Genomic DNA, 18574 nt, shown 5'->3' on the forward strand with positions numbered 1-18574 from the left:
TGTGTAAATGTGTGTTTTAGCAGCCTTTTGGAAGTCCTCTTGCACAGCGCCACCTGCTGGGCTGCTTGGACATTGCACCCCCCTCTGTTCGACTTGTCAATGAGAGTTGGTCTCATCCATCCCTCACAGCACCACTCTCTTTCCTCAGCTTCTCCTTTCTCTCTTTCTCTGACATCAGCATACAAAATAAATCTCCCCATACTATAATACCCCTACACATTCAAATAAACACATTACTGGCAGTGGAGAGGCACAGTGTGGGGCGGTTGGAGGGAACTCAAAGTGCCCACGTTTGGGGTTGCCATCTCTGTGACACCAAAAAAAAAAAAAAAAAAGGATCCTAAAAAAATAGCAAGAATGGACAGCTGCTGAATATTCAAACTCACTACAGGTCCGTCTGACACTGCAGCCTGCTACTGTGCACCTGCAGGACCCGGGGACCAGAGAGATCCAGGGAAGACAGGGACCAGGACACACACCCTATACACAGCACTGATTGACAGCTCATATGTTTTGTAATTGACTTAATTGGCACTTTAGTACACATTAAATCACGTACATTAAACTAAGGGTTAAAGTGCATAGGTAAAACGGTATATGCAGGTGAAAAACAAATATAACTGACCCAAACTCTTATGCAAACATTAAAAAATAAGGAGATACGTTGAGAAGAAACGAAAGAAAAGCCAGTAAGAATGACAGATGGTGCTCCCTCTCTACCCGCTTCCTGCCTGCCAGCACGGGTTGACCTCAGGCAGCCTGCGCGCAGCCGCAGTGCCGCTCACTCGAGAGTGTAGGCGAACCAAGATGGCGGCTGTTGTGGAGAATGTAGTCAAACTGTGAGTGCTTCTTTTTCCTCCTTCCTTCGGTCGTTTAAAACGCGTCCCGTCGGCCAAGTCGAGGGGCTTTCGAGGAGAGGTGCGGGATCCGGGGGCGAGGGCAGCCGGGACGCCACCGGAGGGGCCTGATGTCGAAGCCGGGGCGCTGCGTTCGCTCGGCGGCCGGGGAAGCCTGGACCACAGGGGCTCAATTCATTGTTCAGCAGCCGCTCAAACTTTCCCCGGTGGGGGTAACAAAGGGAGTTTTCGCCGCTGACGTCTTGGGAAAGCGACCGAAAAGCGTCTCCACGGAGTCGGGAGCGGGGCAGCGCCGGGGGGTCGGCTCTGGCCGCCGCTGTTTTGCGGTCTCTCTCACGCTTGTTTGGGGGGCAGCCGCGGCGGTCTCCCGGCTGAAGTTGGTGCACCAGCCCGCTGCCCTGCTGCCGGCTCTGGGTGGGGGGGGGGGTTGGAGGTACCGTCCGGGCCAGATCGCGCTGGGAGCGGAGGGGGGAGTTTGCGCCGGCTCTACAGATCCTGTCCGTTTACATGGTTTTATTTTTATTTTTACAACGTGCCGCCCGGGGAGAGAGTGGAGGGGGGACCGTGATTCATAAGCACGCTACGGGAAGTGGCAGGCTGGAGGGGAAGTGCGGCTGTACCTGCCTGCGGGGGGAGGGAGGGAGTGTGGCAACAGTGATGCCCGTGTGCCACACAGTGCCAGCTCTGCACCCCGAGCCCAAACGAGAGACCCCACTTACGGGAAAGTTACTGGTGATCAGTGTGCAGTGGCCCTGATCTGAACATGGGGGGTGCTGGCTGAGATCCACTGGGGGAACTGCTACGTGTACATGCGTGTGTCTGTGTCAAACAGCTGGGTTCGGCGTCCTTGTGGGTCTAAATAAGAACACGTCACTGACACATGTATCACAGAGGGTCAATCATGGCGTTTAAATCGTAATGGCAACGGGGGCCCGAGCGTCACTACTTCGGATCTTGGCGTATGTGAACTCAAAATGCCAATTGCTTTGAATGGGGGTGCAATTAAACGGGAAAAGCACTTGATGGTCGTGGTTGTGAGCGGTGATCTTGTGTGAACGGATTCCAGGTTCGTATTCCCGAGGGGGGAAATGAACGTGTTATGCGATTGGAGAGCTTGTTTGCGCCGTTTATACACCCCTGTCCCGTTGGGGGTTCAATGTACGACGGCAGCGTGTTAAATGACATTTATGACATCACGATGCCCGGCCCGGCGTCCCTGTAGTGCCGCCCGCAGTGAGACGCACCGCTCTGGACGCCCGGCGGTGTCACAGTCGGACAGTAATGTAGCGCCTGGGTCCGGCACCTGTGAAGTGTGTTCTTGTCGGGGTTTTTTCATGGCAATGTCTCATGCGACACGGGTGAAGTATCTCCCTCTCTCTCTCTGCCCGGGGTTATCAGCGCTCTGTTCCCGGATTTGCCTGCTCTGCGCTCTAGAAGGAAGTCATGTGTTCTCATCACGTTGCATTAGTCATCGGGTCTTTAGGGAATGAAACGAAAAAACCAAATAATCGCACATCCTCACCATGGATTACAAAGGGAGGGATTTGTGATGGATGCGGGTGGAGGAAAAACACCCCAAAACGCATCATTTTTTCAATTGTTTTGTGTTTAAAGCCAGGCTCAGGCCGAAGTTGAGTTTGGGGTTGTTTTCAGACAGCCGACATGCATGAGGAATTGCGGATGAAACTTCCCGTTTTACAGCGGAAAGATTGTCCATGATTTAAGTTCGGTCTTAAAACGAAGCATGCACGGTCTTTTAACACGTTAGAGCAGATTTCTAATTGGTAGTAACCCAGAGACAACGTAAAAAACACCAGTGGAGTTGTACACTTTTACACACAGACCAAAAAAGAAACTGAACAGCAACCCCAAAATTGACCGAGTACTGGGATTGTTTTTCTTAATTTTTTTTGGGAAGAGCAGTTAAAAAAAAAACCTCCAGAACAAAAACCACTGCTCTCCATTTACACAGAAAGCTTTCAATGGTGCTGCGCTTTGGTGCAACCCCCCACCCGTGGCCCAAGCAACAAAAGCGCAGCTGCCACCAAAGTGAAGTGACAACAAGGACTCCGGTGCGCAGCTCCAGCTACCTGCCACTGTGGACTAGTATTGACCAACTGTACACGCCACCTGTTACACCTCTGACTGAGCCCTGTCCACATCTCTCTTGCTGCTTTGAAATAGTCTCTTTTTTTTGGATTCTTTTAGTTAATTCTCCACTTATTATGCCAGAAGTGACATTGTGGGTACTTGCTCTTTCTGTAGGACATGTTTGTTTTTTTGGCTGTTTAGAGTATTACACTCATTTGTTCACCTGTTTTTTTTGTTGTGATCATACACTCATCCAGTTTTGTAAAAGTTATACCTTTGACACTAACCAATGCGTGCCAAGTGGAAAAGCATCTGCCTGATGTCTTAATCTGCAGTGTCCTAGTGAACTCTCTCTCTCCCTCTTTCTCTCCCTCTCTCTCCCCCTTTGTACAGACTAGGGGAGCAGTACTATAAAGACGCTATGGAGCAGTGCCACAACTACAACGCCCGGCTGTGTGCGGAGCGGAGTGTCCGCATGCCCTTTCTGGACTCTCAGACCGGCGTTGCCCAGAGCAACTGCTACATCTGGATGGAGAAGAGACACCGGGGCCCAGGTGAGGCGCGGCCGGTCATTACTCACTGGTGTGGAGGGGTGGGGGGCTACCACCCTCCAGGCACTCACACAACAGATGTTTGTGCAAGAAACACGGTACTCAAGGGGCAAGGAGAGAGGTCGTGTGTGGTGTTGGTGCCCTCTGTAAGATCCAGGCTCAGGCACCGGCAGGAGATCAGGCTACACTTCTAGATTTATTTATTTATTTATTTATTTATTTATTTATTTTACATTGGCATAGAGGGGAGGCCCAGGGGAGTCCTGTGTGCCCATGTGGTTGTCACTGTGGGAGGGTGCTGCACTGGTGCCGTGACCAGGCAGCAGCAGGAAGAGCCTCTGTGGATGTTCAGCTTTAGTTTGAAAGAAAGTAGATGCAGGTATTTTGGTGTCTGTGTGTTGGTTACCTTGTTGCCTTAAATACCCCCAAAGATGTACTCTCTCTTTCTCTCTCAATCTTCTCCCTCCCTCTGTCTCCCTTTCTATATTTCCCTCTGTCACATGTACTCTCTCTATAGGCATGGCTCCAGGACAGTTGTACACTTACCCAGCTCGGCGCTGGAGGAAGAAGAGGAGAGCTCACCCCCCTGAGGACCCCCGCCTCACCTTCCCCCCTCTCAAATCAGGTATTGCCTCAGATTTGCCTGCTCTCATGCCAGTCGTTCGCCACACCCAGGACTTCCTCTGCCGACTGTCTGGCGCTTGCTGATGACATCATTGTGCTCTTATCTGTCCGTCACAGAGCTGGAGGTGGGGCTGAAGAAGGATTCGCTGGTGCCCCCAGACGGCAGCAGCCTGGAGGCCCTGCTGAAGGCTGAGCCCCTGGACAAGCGCGGTGCCCCGGAGCCCCGTGGCCCCGAGGAGGATCCCAGTCTGGCTGATTTTGCCGGCGGGGGGGCCATTGCCGCAGCTGCCGCCCGCGCCAGGAAGGTACAACACAGAGAGGGGCTGCAGCCCTACGTGGCTCGCGGGAACTTCATGGTAAAAGAGGCAATCAGTGCCCATAGCCCCAGCAACCCCCTGCCTCTGTAGTCTCTCTGTAGGCGTCAGGCTTTCCTCACATTGCAGTCCGCCTGGGAGGTGCTATAGTTTGGACACGTGCTGCTTCATACGGTGCAGTCGGCTGCAGCAACCTAGTGAGCGTGTGGACCCTCGCAGCCAGGGGTGACCACTCGCAGCGCACTTGGTCTGGAGCCTTGTGGGGAAAGTCGACGAAGAGTGTGAGCCAGCGCCCAATCCCTTCTCTGCTGCCGAGTCCTCCCTTCATCCAACAGGGCCCACGGCCAGCTGCTTATACCCCCCGAGCAGCCCGGTTCGATTTGGTGCTGCTTTTGACTAATGGGGGTCGCTGCAACTGCCTGAATTTCGGCAATGAGTCTAGGTATGGTGTGGGTCAACCCTTCAACCTGCTGCCCCCAAGAGGTGAAAATCTCCCCCAGATTGTCGTTTATTTTAGCAGCTGGCCACGGATGACTGTAGGTGAGACCTGCAGCTCTCTGATCTGACTGAGATTAACACGGCTTTACTGCAGTTTCCAAAGCCTCCTGCTCCGACAGCCTGCTTTCTCTTCAGTGGTCAGCGGGTGGGAGATTGTAGTGGGGGGGGGGCACAGTCTATCTTCTGGTTCTTGTCCCAGCAGGAGAGCTCTGTCCTTCATTTCATGTCATTATTTTCTCCATTTAGGTTTATTTGAGATTTTTATTTCTGCCCCTTTATTTATATATTTTAAAGCTGACAACTTGAAATATGTTGTTTTTGCTTCAGAAATGATTCCACAGTCCAGCCCTGCTGTGTCATTCTGTTTGGACCAGTTAAGAACTTGAGAGCTGGTCTAGAACCAGAACCAGGAGATGCTGCCGCCCCCTCTTCCGGGAACCAGAGACTAACCCCCAACCCCAATAGTACAGTCTGTAAAACAGGGCAGGAGTTCAGACTTCGCAGTGTTGCTGTTGGGCGTCTTGAAATACAAGCACCCTTGGTTTTGCTCCACGCCCCGCTCCTGTTCGTTTCTGAAATTTATGAAAATCAATATACCTATAATCGTAAGGGTATCTAGACCAAACCAAAAGTAAATGTGAGCAGTTTGTCCTGCCGGTATGTTGACTGTTTCCCAACCACCTCCCCCCTTCCCCCGCAGAGGATCCTGGAGCCAGAGGACTTCCTGGACGACTTGGATGACGAAGACTACGAGGAGGACACGCCGAAGAGGCGAGGGAAGGGCAAAGGGAAGGTTAGTCTGGCTGTCTGTTTTGTCTTGTTTTTTGTTTGGCACAACAGAAGTGCAATGATGGGAGGGGGCAGGGCCACAGGGGCGGGACAGTGTGAAGCTGAGCTGCTGTTCTTGCCTGTGCTTTGCAGGGCCGTGGTGTGGCCAGCGCCCGCAAGAAGCTGGACGCTGCAGCGGCGGCACTGGAGGACCGAGACAAACCCTACGCCTGCGACAGTGAGTACCCGTCTGTCGCCACCCACCCAGCTAGGCACAAGGCACTGGTCTGAGACTGGCTCGGCACCTCCCTTCTGTCTGATTGGGCCATTTAAAAAGGTTGTGACAGACGCTCCCGGGAGTGTGTGTGTGTGTGGCAGCCCTTCCCCAAAGCTCTGTCCCCAGTAGCCCTCTCTGCCTTTGACCTGTGGCTCAGTAGGCCATGCAGCCCGTCCTTTTTGGTCCCCCCGTGTGGAGAGCCGTATTCAGTCCACTGTGCTGTCCCTGTTGAGCGGAAGGCTTCAATTTCCCATGCTGACCACCCAGCCGCTGTCACAAGCACAGTTTAAAACCATTTTAAATGTATTATGCAATAAGATAGCTGGCAAATGATTTCCGACGCCACAAACAGATACAGGGGAACCAAACATCCTGCTCCAAGATTCTGAACTATCCAGCGTTTCAGTTATTAATTTGTTCTTGGCTAGACGTTCATTAAGTGTGTGTGTGTGTGTGTGTGTGTGTGTATATATATATATATATATATATATATAATATACACTCACCTAAAGGATTATTAGGAACAACTGTTCAATTTCTCATTAATGCAATTATCTAACCAACCAATCACATGGCAGTTGCTTCAATGCATTTAGGGGTGTGGTCCTGGTCAAGACAATCTCCTGAACTCAAACTGAATGTCTGAATGGGAAAGAAAGGTGATTTAAGCAATTTTGAGCGTGGCATGGTTGTTGGTGCCAGACGGGGCCGGTCTGAGTATTTCACAATCTGCTCAGTTACTGGGATTTTCACGCACAACCATTTCTAGGGTTTACAAAGAATGGTGTGAAAAGGGAAAAACATCCAGTATGCGGCAGTCCTGTGGGCGAAAATGCCTTGTTGATGCTAGAGGTCAGAGGAGAATGGGCCGACTGATTCAAGCTGATAGAAGAGCAACTTTGACTGAAATAACCACTCGTTACAACCGAGGTATGCAGCAAAGCATTTGTGAAGCCACAACACGTACAACCTTGAGGCGGATGGGCTACAACAGCAGAAGACCCCACCGGGTACCACTCATCTCCACTACAAATAGGAAAAAGAGGCTACAATTTGCACAAGCTCACCAAAATTGGACAGTTGAAGACTGGAAAAATGTTGCCTGGTCTGATGAGTCTCGATTTCTGTTGAGACATTCAGATGGTAGAGTCAGAATTTGGCGTAAACAGAATGAGAACATGGATCCATCATGCCTTGTTACCACTGTGCAGGCTGCTGGTGGTGGTGTAATGGTGTGGGGGATGTTTTCTTGGCACACTTTAGGCCCCTTAGTGCCAATTGGGCATCGTTTAAATGCCACGGCCTACCTGAGCATTGTTTCTGACCATGTCCATCCCTTTATGACCACCATGTACCCATCCTCTGATGGCTACTTCCAGCAGGATAATGCACCATGTCACAAAGGTCGAATCATTTCAAATTGGTTTCTTGAACATGACAATGAGTTCACTGTACTAAACTGGCCCCCACAGTCACCAGATCTCAACCCAATAGAGCATCTTTGGGATGTGGTGGAACGGGAGCTTCGTGCCCTGGATGTGCATCCCACAAATCTCCATCAACTGCAAGATGCTATCCTATCAATATGGGCCAACATTTCTAAAGAATGTTTTCAGCACCTTGTTGAATCAATGCCATGTAGAATTAAGGCAGTTTTTTTTTTTTTACGGTCACCGAGAAAAACAGTCCCAGAGGAATGGAATGGGGAATTGTAATAGAATCCTACTTAATACAGTGTGTGTGTGTGTGTGATCTCTCTGTCTCTCTCTCTCTCTCTCTCTCTCTCTATATATATATATATATATATATAATTTTAATTGATAGGGTTACTCCAGAAGTTGGTTATATTGAGCTTCCTCTTGATGAAGTCTTTAACCCTCAGAGTACTAAGCTGACAGTGACCGCCCTACATCTCAGGACTGTAACGCACTCACAAATCACAACACTTGGTATAACACAGCAAATTACTTAAGAACAAATAATTGTTCAAGATATCAGTTTTGCAGGGAGCACACCTGTCTAGAAGCTCGTCAGAACTACAGGCAAAACAAACTAAATCGGCCAGTCGGGTTGTGTTGTTGAATAAATCTAAAAGCATATTCTAATGTGCTACAACCTGTTACTACAAGTTATTACAAGTAATATTTAATCATAATGTACATTGCTTACTTTGCATTGATTGTAAATGCATCTGTTCTTTCTACTTTGGTGAGAAATTGTCAGGTCGGGCTGTGTGTTGAATATCTCCGATATTTCTTAATCTTGGCAGTTTTCTTTTGTGTTAATTCTGTAATTAGGGTTGAAAAATGGATACTGACATTCAGGCTGAGCAGCCGAAATAAACTAGTCTGTACCTTCACCCCCTCACGTCTATGTCCTCGTCATAAATTTCTGTCTCCCACTCTTCCAAATCGCTGTCAAAACTGTCTACAATACTTCAAAAATAGCTTAATTAAGTTCGTTCTTAGAAGCAGTAATGTCCAAAACATCCCTTGTTTGACTTCCTTAAAAGCACTCTCATTTAGTGAGCACTTTCAGGATGCCACCATTTTCCCCATCTCCCCTTAGATAAAATGTCTGTTCTAAGAGCTTTTTGATTGGTTAATACTCACAACAAACCTCTGTGCTATTGGTTAAGTTCTTTACTATGTAGAATTGTCCGATTTAAAAAAAAAAAAAAAAACTTTTAGGGCTAAAGTGTGGGCGGGAGTTAGGGCCGATAATTGTCCCTCTAGTACTCTGGCAACATACTTGCGTGGGCCGATGATTGGCCCTGTGGTACTCTGGGGATTAATACACTGATGAATGACAGCCAGATCCAAGCTTGCTAGGTTTTGTGTGAAAATAGAAAGCAAGTGAGGAGAGAAAAATAACTCCACACCAAACGGAACAAGCTCTCCCTCAGCGCACACTCGCACTCATGCAGTCACTCACAACACACACATGCTCATGCTCCCTGTCGTCACATCCCAAACTCCCTTTCAGAGTGTAAAGAGTATAGAAACTCGGGATGTGTTTAAGTCCTGTGGGGTCACAGAGGTTTGGCCTGTGGTCTCTCCCACTTTGGTGCCCACCCATACAAATGCCCAAATCTTAAGAATCTGAAACTCAGACCTGACCTGAATATGTTTTTAGTGGACTTCCTTAACCAGGTGGACTGTACAATTGTTACAATATCTCACATTATTTTTACATATGCCCCATTTCCACCGGCCCCGGACACTTAAACGGGTGTTTCCACTGGCTAAGTTTTGTGGCCAGTTAACAATCTGGTGCTAGACGTGTCCGTAAGGGTCCGTCCCCACTGAGGACATGATTCGCTTTCAGAAGAGAGGTGTGCGCTGGACTTGTAGACAGACCGGGAAGAGATCAGATGCATTGTGTTGGAAGATATAATCTCAAGTGCCGAGTGCGATCACGAAGAAATTGCAGTTTTATTAGCAGCGTGGAGTGACATCCACATACAGAAACAATGACTGCTTACAGTTAATATCCGAGTGTATAAAAACTTGGATTTCACAGGACCGGTGCAGTGCCGTGACTAGTTATAAAAATAAACTGAAGGATAATAATCACTGACAGCTAATGCACTCCGCTGCAATACAAACCAGAACGTGTTAGTTTTCTTCCTCGGATGGACCGGGGCCGGAGGGGTGGTGTGGTGGTGGGGGTGTCTGATTCTGTGTTAGGGGAGCGGTGGGGATCTTTTTAGTTTACTGATCTTGCGAGAGAGAAAAAATCTTGAGTCTCTCTGTCTGCTCTCTTTCTCTTTTTTCCCTCTCTTTCAGACACTCACAAACAAAAGCATATGTCAAAACCTTCTGAACGAGGTATATGACTCTCATCTCTTTATCCTGCCTCTTGTCCTTCCATTGCCTGTGTTTTCTGTTTTAGATTTTTTTTTGGTGTGTGTATCTGTGCCTTGAGCCCTTCGAGATCAATAGAGAACCTGTAGTAATGCATAGGTTTACTATTGATCGGTTACTGCTTCCCCATTCCTGATCAGTGCTTTGCACAGTTTAATAATTGTATCATTGTTGTTATTATGCAACAGAACATAGTTGTTTTTAGCATTTCGTTTGAACTAACCTTGACTTGGGGGTGTGTGTGTGTTTGCCAAGTAATAAATAATAAGTGTGTGTGTCATGAGCATCTATATACAAACTTGCCACAAGTGTCGTGGTTGTTCAGTTAAGACAACCATGCAATTGGCCATTCCAAAGGAGGAGGGGGGTGTATAAAGGCAGTGGCCAATTCGAAACTACAAACTGCAGTTTGCCTTGGCCTGGTTGGTTGGTTGGACCCAGGTGGTCGTGTGTGTATGTGAGGGCGCCTGTGCTTAAAAAGATGTCAACGTCATCAAATTAATATGGCCAAAAGATAACTCTTGGGTAATTCCGTTTTGTGTTTTTGTTTTATTATTCCCCTTTGCTGCTGCTTGCAAAACTAGACCCTTTTTTAACTGTAAGCCGGGCTTCTGAAATCTAGTGACCCCCGTTAGTGAAATGAGCTACAACAGAGTGGCCTAGAAAACTGTCGTTACATTTCTTGTGCTTGGTCTTGCATTTGGATCTGCGTTTGCTTTGGATGGCTGGACAGCCCTTTTTTTTTTTTTTTGAGCATTTTTCATATCCATGTTCTGGTCTCCATGGTTTGAATAGTCTTCCTATCTCTCCCCCTTCCCAGTTTGTGTTGCATCTGTGCATTCATTTTTTTTTTTTTTTTCTTCATTCCCCCCCTTCAATTTTCTTTCCTCCCTCACTAACCCCCTTGCTTGCCCCGTCTCTTCCTCACCTTGCTGAATTCAGAGTGAAGTAGACATTATGCTTTTGGTTGTGCAGTTTTTGGCAGAGACTTGTGCATCCCTTTGCAGACCACTGGGTGCAAAAAAAACTGTGTATACAAAATTACATTGAGCAACACGGCAGAGCTGTGATGTTCAGTGTGAAACACATTGTGGATATCGGTCATTCAAAACCAGTTTAAACACTACCAATTATACTAATGGCAGCTCCAAGCTGGTAGTGATGCAAAAACACAACATAAATTAACATCTACATATATATAATATATATTTATATTAAATTGAATTGGGAAACGCGGAGTGAACTGGCCGAGGCGTTAAAATGTGTTAAACTTATCTGTCCCGGCAACTGGATGCAGGCAGGCCGTGCCACGCACCAGCGTTTGTCCACAGCATTCAGGAAGGAGAGAATTTTTTTTTAGTTTTATTTGGTGAAGTATTTTACATTTCAAGAATAAAAACATTCATACAAATTTTAATACTCGTGATTAAAATTTTAAAAATCAATTCTTAAAATCACTTAAAAAATTTAAAATCTTAGTGATTTAACATAAACAATATATATGAACTTCAAATAAACAAGTGCACAAAGACACACATACTCATATATACACACACAGAGAGAGCTTAAGCCCTGGGCCTGATTGCTTGGCAGTAATGCTTGCGCACGCGCTCTCTCTACTTGCCTGGGCTTTGGGACTTGTTACACACCTGACTAGTCCCATGCAGTGGGACCCGGCTGATCCGGAAACACTGCATGCAAATTCAATGGGGTGAAAAGGAATGTGTCTATGGCAGGGGGTGGGGAGTCTGGGGTCTTGTGATGTTTTGGGAGCTCAGGATACAAAGCTAGTTTAAAAAAAGAGGAAAAGAGAGGAATGTGAACCTATGCAAAAGGTGTTTCAGAAACTAGCAGGGGGTGGCGCTCCGTCTCCCCTGTGACATCACGCGGGCCTCCTGTTAACTGGCCAATCAAAGGGGGCCAAGGCAGCGAATCGCATCGCACGGGGTGGACTACGGGCCGTGTGGCGTGTGTGGTCTCCCTGTACCCAACATGCACCATCCTTAACAATGTGAGACGCATCCCCGGGCTCAGGCAGACAGTCCGCAGGGGGGAGAGAGGCGGAGAGCTACTGGCTGCCACTGCAGCTTCTACGCAAAGGCAATGTCTGTGTGTGTGTGTGTGCACGCCTTTTTGTCTCTGTGCATGTGTCCGTCTCCTTCTCTGTGCAAGTGTGTGTTGTCTGTGTCTGTTTGTGTCTATGTCTCTGCAAGTGTTCGTCTGTCTGGTTGTGCGTCTGTGTGTGTCCGTTTGTCTATGGCTAAGGCTCACCGTCCCCATCCAGAGCTCCTGGGTCCACAGTGAATCTGCAATCTTGGACGAGACTGAAATGGGTCCCCATGGTGTGTGGGTTGTGGGTGTGTGGCTCTGCCCTGGCTCGGGGGGGAGGAGCCATGCCGAGAACCACTTTGCCTTCAGCCTTGTGTCGCCCGGCGTTAACCCTCATCTCTTGGCTCTTGCCAGTCTGCGGGAAGCGCTACAAGAACCGCCCGGGGCTGAGCTACCACTACGCCCACTCGCACCTTGCAGACGAAGAGGGGGAGGACAAGGAGGACTCGGAGCCCAGGACCCCCATCCCCACTCGCTCCGAGGAGCAGAAGTGTGAGTACCCAGAGAGAGAGACGACCATGAGCGATGTTCACAACCCATGTCCTGTGTCCAGACTGCTCGCAGCATGCAACACTTCCCAGGTTGACTTCTGGTCTTCATTATTATCAGGGATACATATTTGACAAGATTCTAGATATCTGAAGAAGATTGAGTTTATTATATATAATTATATGGCCGTGGCAGTTTCATCATCATCAAGCGCCAGGTAATGATCAAGTTTAGGATCATTAAAACATTTAAGTCACTTGCATTGGTTGTATTTGGTTATCTTTATCTATCTATGCACCTTTGTCTATCCTTTTTCTGCTGCTGATGGCACTCCCATCTTTCTTCCCTGGCAGCTAAGAAGGGTCCTGACGGGCTGGCCCTGCCCAACAACTACTGCGACTTCTGCCTGGGAGACTCCAAAATCAACCACAAGACCGGCCAGTCGGAGGAGCTGGTGTCCTGCTCAGACTGCGGCCGATCGGGTAAATGCGGGTTCTGTTCACTTTGTGGTTGATGGTTCTATGGTGTGGCGTGTGCTCAGTGTGTCTGGCTGTGTTGCAGTGTGGTGTGTGCACTCAGTGTGGCTCTGGCCGTGTTGCAGGTCACCCGTCCTGCCTGCAGTTCACCCCGGTCATGATGGCTGCAGTGAAGACCTATCGCTGGCAGTGCATCGAGTGCAAGTGCTGCAACATCTGTGGGACGTCGGAGAATGATGTAGGTGTCCCCCCCCCAACCCCCCCCCCACCCACACAAACTTTTTCTTTCTCTCTCACGCATGCGCACTCCAATTCAAACTCAACTGTTTTATTGGCATGATATTGCCAAAGCATTTAAGCTCTGTCTCTCTCACTCTTTTTCTCACACATTCTTTCTCTCATGCACTCCTTCTCACCCTTGCACTCTCTTTCCACTGCCAAGTAACAATCTGCAGTCATGGGGCCTGCCAAAAATGAGCTGCATTTGTATAAATCTGTATAAATAAAATATTATATAAGATGTTCCTCTTTATTTTGATAAAGCTCTCCTCAGTTTAGTCTCGCAAGGAGACACACAGATCGCTAAAGTTAAGGACAATTCCCATTGAATACGAGAGCAATGAAACGCGCCGATTATAGTTTGGCTGGACTGGTGTGCTGTCCCCGCTCGCGCACCCTTTTGTGTCTGTGTGTGACTGTGTGCGTTCTTGCAGGACCAGCTGCTGTTCTGCGATGACTGTGACAGAGGGTACCACATGTACTGCCTCAGCCCACCCATGGCTGAGCCCCCCGAAGGTAAGCATTCTTATTGAAGTCCAAGGATGTTTTTACAGCACAAGGATGTTTACAGTCTCTGCCTGTGGCACTGGGTCAGGTCCACGTTGCAATGGTGTCAGTTCGCCATTCTGGAAAACTATTCTGTTAAAAATCCCAGTGGAACGTACGCAGCCATGATGTCACAGAGTGACGTCAGCAGGTTGATCTAAAGATGGTGTCTGACACCACCACAGTGGACCGGACTCTTGAGCAGGGCTGTCAGGCACCGCAGCTAGAGAGGATTGGGTTTTAATCTCTGCTGTTCTCTCGCCTCTCTGCTGCCCCCCCTGTGTATTCTGGGTGACTCTACAGCTGAGCGCCTGGGTTACTGGATTGAGCTCCACTGGCTCAGCAGTTGAGTATAACTCTAAAGGGCCTGGTTAAGGCTCCAGGTACTCTGGGTACTGACAGCTGAGAACAGCAGAGACAGCAGTTTTGCGTCCGTCTGTCTTACAGTTCAAATCCGAATTCGTTGAACTTCATGCACATTTAGCAAATCCAAACTCCGTCAAATGCTAAACTCAATGTATAATTGACCAATTTGAATTTGTAGTGAAATGTTTGTCTGCCCATTGCAACATGAACATGCATGAAGCCAGTCCGCTCGTTCATGCAGGATGGTCCAGATGTTATTCTAAGCACAGGCAGATTTGTTTACTTGGGAACTGTTTTTTGTTTTTTTTTATCTGGAGAGTATTAAATAACTTATGTCCACACAGCCATATAGCCTAAAGTGGCGTAATTAGTTCAAATTACTGCTTAAAATGTTAATGAATACAATGTATGTAAATCTATTTGCTAGTACTGTACAGACTTGCTACCTGTTCCAATTACTGATAAGGTAACATGATAAACAGTGCAGACAATGCCAGACTGCAAAGTTAAATATGTATTAGTGCAGGTTTGTGAGGACTTTTATTATCTGCATATTTTAGAAATTCTCAAACAAATTATGAAAAAAGTTATTTAATGCTTTAATACCCAATTGAACCACCCGTGGCATCTTTGATCATCGCAGTGGTTACTGCCTAACAATACAGAGAGACTTGTATTTTTTAAACTTAATATTCACCACTACTAAACTGCAAGTAAACTAATGGTGATATTAGATGCATGTTAAGAACCATGTTCAGCAACTTTGGCATGATTACTCCAAGGACTCGGTGAAACAAAAGGAATTTGTTCAGTACATTACATTTTAGGACTATGAGTCGCTGTTTATTTAAGCTCTGACACATTTACAGTCTCTATTCCTAATCCACTCTGGTCTCTCACTCGATTTGCAGGAAGCTGGAGTTGTCATCTGTGTCTGGCTCTCTTGAAAGACAAGGCCTCCATATATCAGAACCAGAACGCCCCCCCGTCGTGATGCGATCTCTGCCCCGCCCCGCAGCCCCCCCACCCCCTTCCTCACCTGCAGACCCACACAGAGGGAGGGAGGACACCAGTACTGCCCCTCCCCCCACCGGTACAGGGACGGGTGAGAGAGGCACCCCCTGACGCCCCCTGTCTCCGGCCCGCCTCCGTTTCCTCACAGTACGACTGTTACACACTCTGAAACTCAGTAACCACTGCTGGCTCCGTCAACCGCTGCCCCCCCTTTTCAAATGCTTTTAAAAGTCCACCCCATCTAGAAACTACTGCCAGTGGTCTGAGAGGTTTGGTGAAGCGGTTTGTCAGGTGGCTCTAAGAATGCACCCTGACGATGTCCAAGTCCGGTTGTGCGACTGCCTCTCCAGACAGACGTCCGAGTTGAGCTGTTAGCCGTGCTGCTGTGTTTGCGCAATTACAGTAATCTATAATGTATACACAACAATCATCCATCAATGCCCTTGCGGACACCGGAGAGCCGACAATCTGTGTTTTTACATGGATAGCAACCGCATGGGGGGGAAGGGGCTCGGTAGCCGATTTGATGAGGCGCCAGGGACTGGGTCGGGGGTGTCTGTCTCCATGACTGTCCAATGATGGCTGACAACGGAACGAGCGGCTCTCTGTTAAACGCAGCACTGTTCCCGTGTGACGGACCTGTGGTGATCGTACCCACCTCCGCCAACCGGGTTTCCTTTCTGGACTGTTTATTTTCTCTGTCTCTGTAACCTGAATGTGTTTCTCATACAGGCTTACTTTCAGGACATCTACACTTGTCCCCACTGGAACCCCACAGACACGCACACACGCTCTCTCTCGCTGTTGTCTGTGACACCCGGTCTCACTCGCTGGTCCTCTGTCCTGCCCTGCATTCAGCGTTGCCCGTAGTCTGGTTCTCTGCCCTTTGACCCGCGTGCCACTCGACTGTTGGGAACATTTTTGTGTGCTGAAGGTAGACTCTCCCTTCAGAGCCGATTTGGCGTTGGTGCGTTGAGCTGCTGGGTGGCACGCCGCTTTATTATTATTATTATTATTATTATTATTATTATTATTATTATTATTATTATTATTGTCTAAATGGAACTAAGCGATGTTGGACAAAAGGGTTGACTGAATAAACAACGTGGTGGGGAGGAGCCTGCTTCAGTCGCACGCTTGGGGGGCCCCGTGCCGGACCTGCCATTTGGAGGCCCGTGGAGAGAATGTGTTGGCCAAATAACTGGGGGCCACCTGGGGAACATGGCCCTCTCCCTGGTGTCTGCTACTCTCCATCTCAAACTGGTCCTCTGACACACCTGTGCTCGTCAGACAGAGTAGGGCCCCTGGGAAGATGTGAACTGTGATGGCTGTGGAGCTCTGAGGCCTGGCCGCTCCATGGCAGGGGGCTGTGTTGCGCTTGTGTTCGCTCCTTACGGTGTGAACGCCTGCACATTCCCCCAAGATTGAAATAAATTAATAAATATGTTGTATAGGAACCGGATTCCCCCCCCCACCCCTCACAAGACTGTCGAGGTGTTCTTTCGTGCTCCATCCTGGAGTGGAGACATTTAACTGAGGGAGGTAGGGAGTGACTCCAGTCTAATGACGGTTCATTTCCCTCCGCAAGGCAGTTGCGATTATTGTTGTTAATGTTATTATTGAATGTTCAGGTGCAGGTCTTATTTTCTGTCTCAAAGAAATCTTCCCCAAAGGCAGCTAACCATGGGATTCGGTCCCGAGCAGAAACCACCACAGAGAAACCCGGACGCATCGTCAAAGCCAGGTCGCCGATTCCCCACAACCCAGACCCCCCGGCCTGTAGCGGCTGGCTGGCCCCGCTGTGCGGAGCCCGGGACACAGGCCTGCGTTAGAGGGGGTCGTCATCTTCTTCTCATCCCTTTAACAGGAAATCAACCTACAGATTTGCCTGTAAACCTCACCTCCCCTTTGATAACCGCTCTGGTGAAATCTATTTACCTTCTCTCAAGTGGAGTTCCCCCCCCATTAGTCTAGGCTGATGACCAGAGGTGTAAAGTCGCAAGCCTCAAGGTTTTAAAATCGTATTTTGTCTGCACAGCTGCTACACCTTGTCCATTCCCGTCTAGCGCAGTCGGACAGTTTTGGGTCACCAGGCCAACACAAGGGTCTGTCTTGGTGTGACCACCCCAAGTGCCAGCTTGCCACGGAGTCGACCCGCCCCTACTGTCTGCACGACTGTCTCGCCAATCCTGTCACTTTCATTTTAATACTGCCAAGTGTGTCTGAACTGTCCTCCAACACGCACCACACGCACCAACACAAATGCATTATTTTAAGATTGTTTTGACATTTACTGTTGGGATGTTGATTTTGATTTTTTTTTTTTTTTTTTTTTGGTAATATAATTTAGTTAATCTTGTTATATTAATAGCCAACTAACCATTACTACTAAAACAATACCCAAGTATAATGTTTTCATTACTTTTTCTTTCTTTTCCTCCTTGCTTAGAACCAGTGGCCATCAGATTTTTTTGTATATACATTTTGTTTGTATTTTCAATGTTATTTACTAGGCTGATGTACCTCTGTTCCCTGCCCCCTCACTCACCCCTTCTAGGAGTTGTATTTTGTTTATTATGGGATGTTTTGGTTTATGGTACATTTGTTTTTTGTTTTTGTTTTTCTAAAGGAAAATTAAATCTTTTTGACACGGACTGCTTGTGTGTGTCTCCCATGACTCCAGGGTCATGTGACCGCTGCCGGTGGCATGCGTGGGGTGGGGGGGCAGATTGTGTTAGATTTGACTTAAATAAATGGGAAGTAGAGCGCCCTCCCAAGGAGTATTTCCAGGGAGCCTGGGGAGAGTGTTCAATTCATCCAGTGTGTTTTTCATCAGACCCAGTTGAGGAGATGTGCTGCAACCACCATAACCATACCTGTGTTCAGGATAAATAGTTGTTTTTGCTTTATAAATGGAGTTACAGGTTTATAAGGTGAGTTATAGGTGGGTGGGCCTATGAAAGAGACTGGACTGGGACTTTCTGGGACCGTTGCTTTACAGCAGCTGTCCCTGAACCAGGCCTCACCATTCCTGGAGAACAAAAGTGGCTTCTGTCTGGAGCCCCACCCATTCACCCCAGCTCCACCCACCATCCGGCCCCAGTGGGTGAGAGTGTGAAAGAGGGAGAGACCTAGAATGGAACCCCCCCCCCCCCCCAATGGGACAAAAGCGAGGGTTTTCGGTGGACGTCAGCCTCGTCTGGAGGCCGCAGTGGCACCCTGAGCTCACAGCAGGGTGCCCACCTTTGCCCGTCAGCCTGTCGCCAATAACCAGTCACTGCTGCCTCTAAGAGCACTTTATTTTATTTGTTTGTACCGTTTCTATTTCCACCAGTTAAAATGTTTTCAAATTATATTTATTTTGTGCCCCCCCCATCCCCCTACAAACAAATATTTTCAACTTTAACCTTCCATTCATGCTTTTCAATGACAGTTGATGCGTTCATATT

General features: G+C 48.2%; 1 protein-coding gene across 1 annotated transcript; it reads left to right on the forward strand.

Moving 5' to 3' along the window:
- The first annotated feature begins 740 nt into the window (after positions 1-740).
- Positions 741-17779, forward strand: dpf2 (double PHD fingers 2). The gene is made up of 11 exons (XM_066718776.1): positions 741-839; positions 3342-3502; positions 4017-4124; positions 4241-4428; positions 5636-5728; positions 5857-5941; positions 12310-12447; positions 12798-12926; positions 13046-13158; positions 13634-13715; positions 15023-17779. Exons 1-11 carry the CDS (start codon positions 808-810, stop codon positions 15103-15105), a joined length of 1212 nt encoding a protein of 403 aa, XP_066574873.1. The 5' UTR covers positions 741-807; the 3' UTR covers positions 15106-17779.
- The last annotated feature ends 795 nt before the right edge of the window (positions 17780-18574 follow it).

The sequence above is a fragment of the Amia ocellicauda genome, chromosome 12 (genome assembly GCF_036373705.1).
Source record: "Amia ocellicauda isolate fAmiCal2 chromosome 12, fAmiCal2.hap1, whole genome shotgun sequence".
In the NCBI taxonomy this organism is placed as follows: domain Eukaryota; kingdom Metazoa; phylum Chordata; class Actinopteri; order Amiiformes; family Amiidae; genus Amia; species Amia ocellicauda.

Excerpts from the sequence above, each read along its gene's own strand:
- dpf2 (XM_066718776.1), top strand. The coding sequence starts at position 808 with ATGGCGGCTGTTGTGGAGAATGTAGTCAAACT. Across the intron at positions 840-3,341 it reads GTGGAGAATGTAGTCAAACT|ACTAGGGGAGCAGTACTATA; the intron begins GTGAGTGCTTCT and ends CCCTTTGTACAG. Across the intron at positions 3,503-4,016 it reads GAAGAGACACCGGGGCCCAG|GCATGGCTCCAGGACAGTTG; the intron begins GTGAGGCGCGGC and ends CTCTCTCTATAG.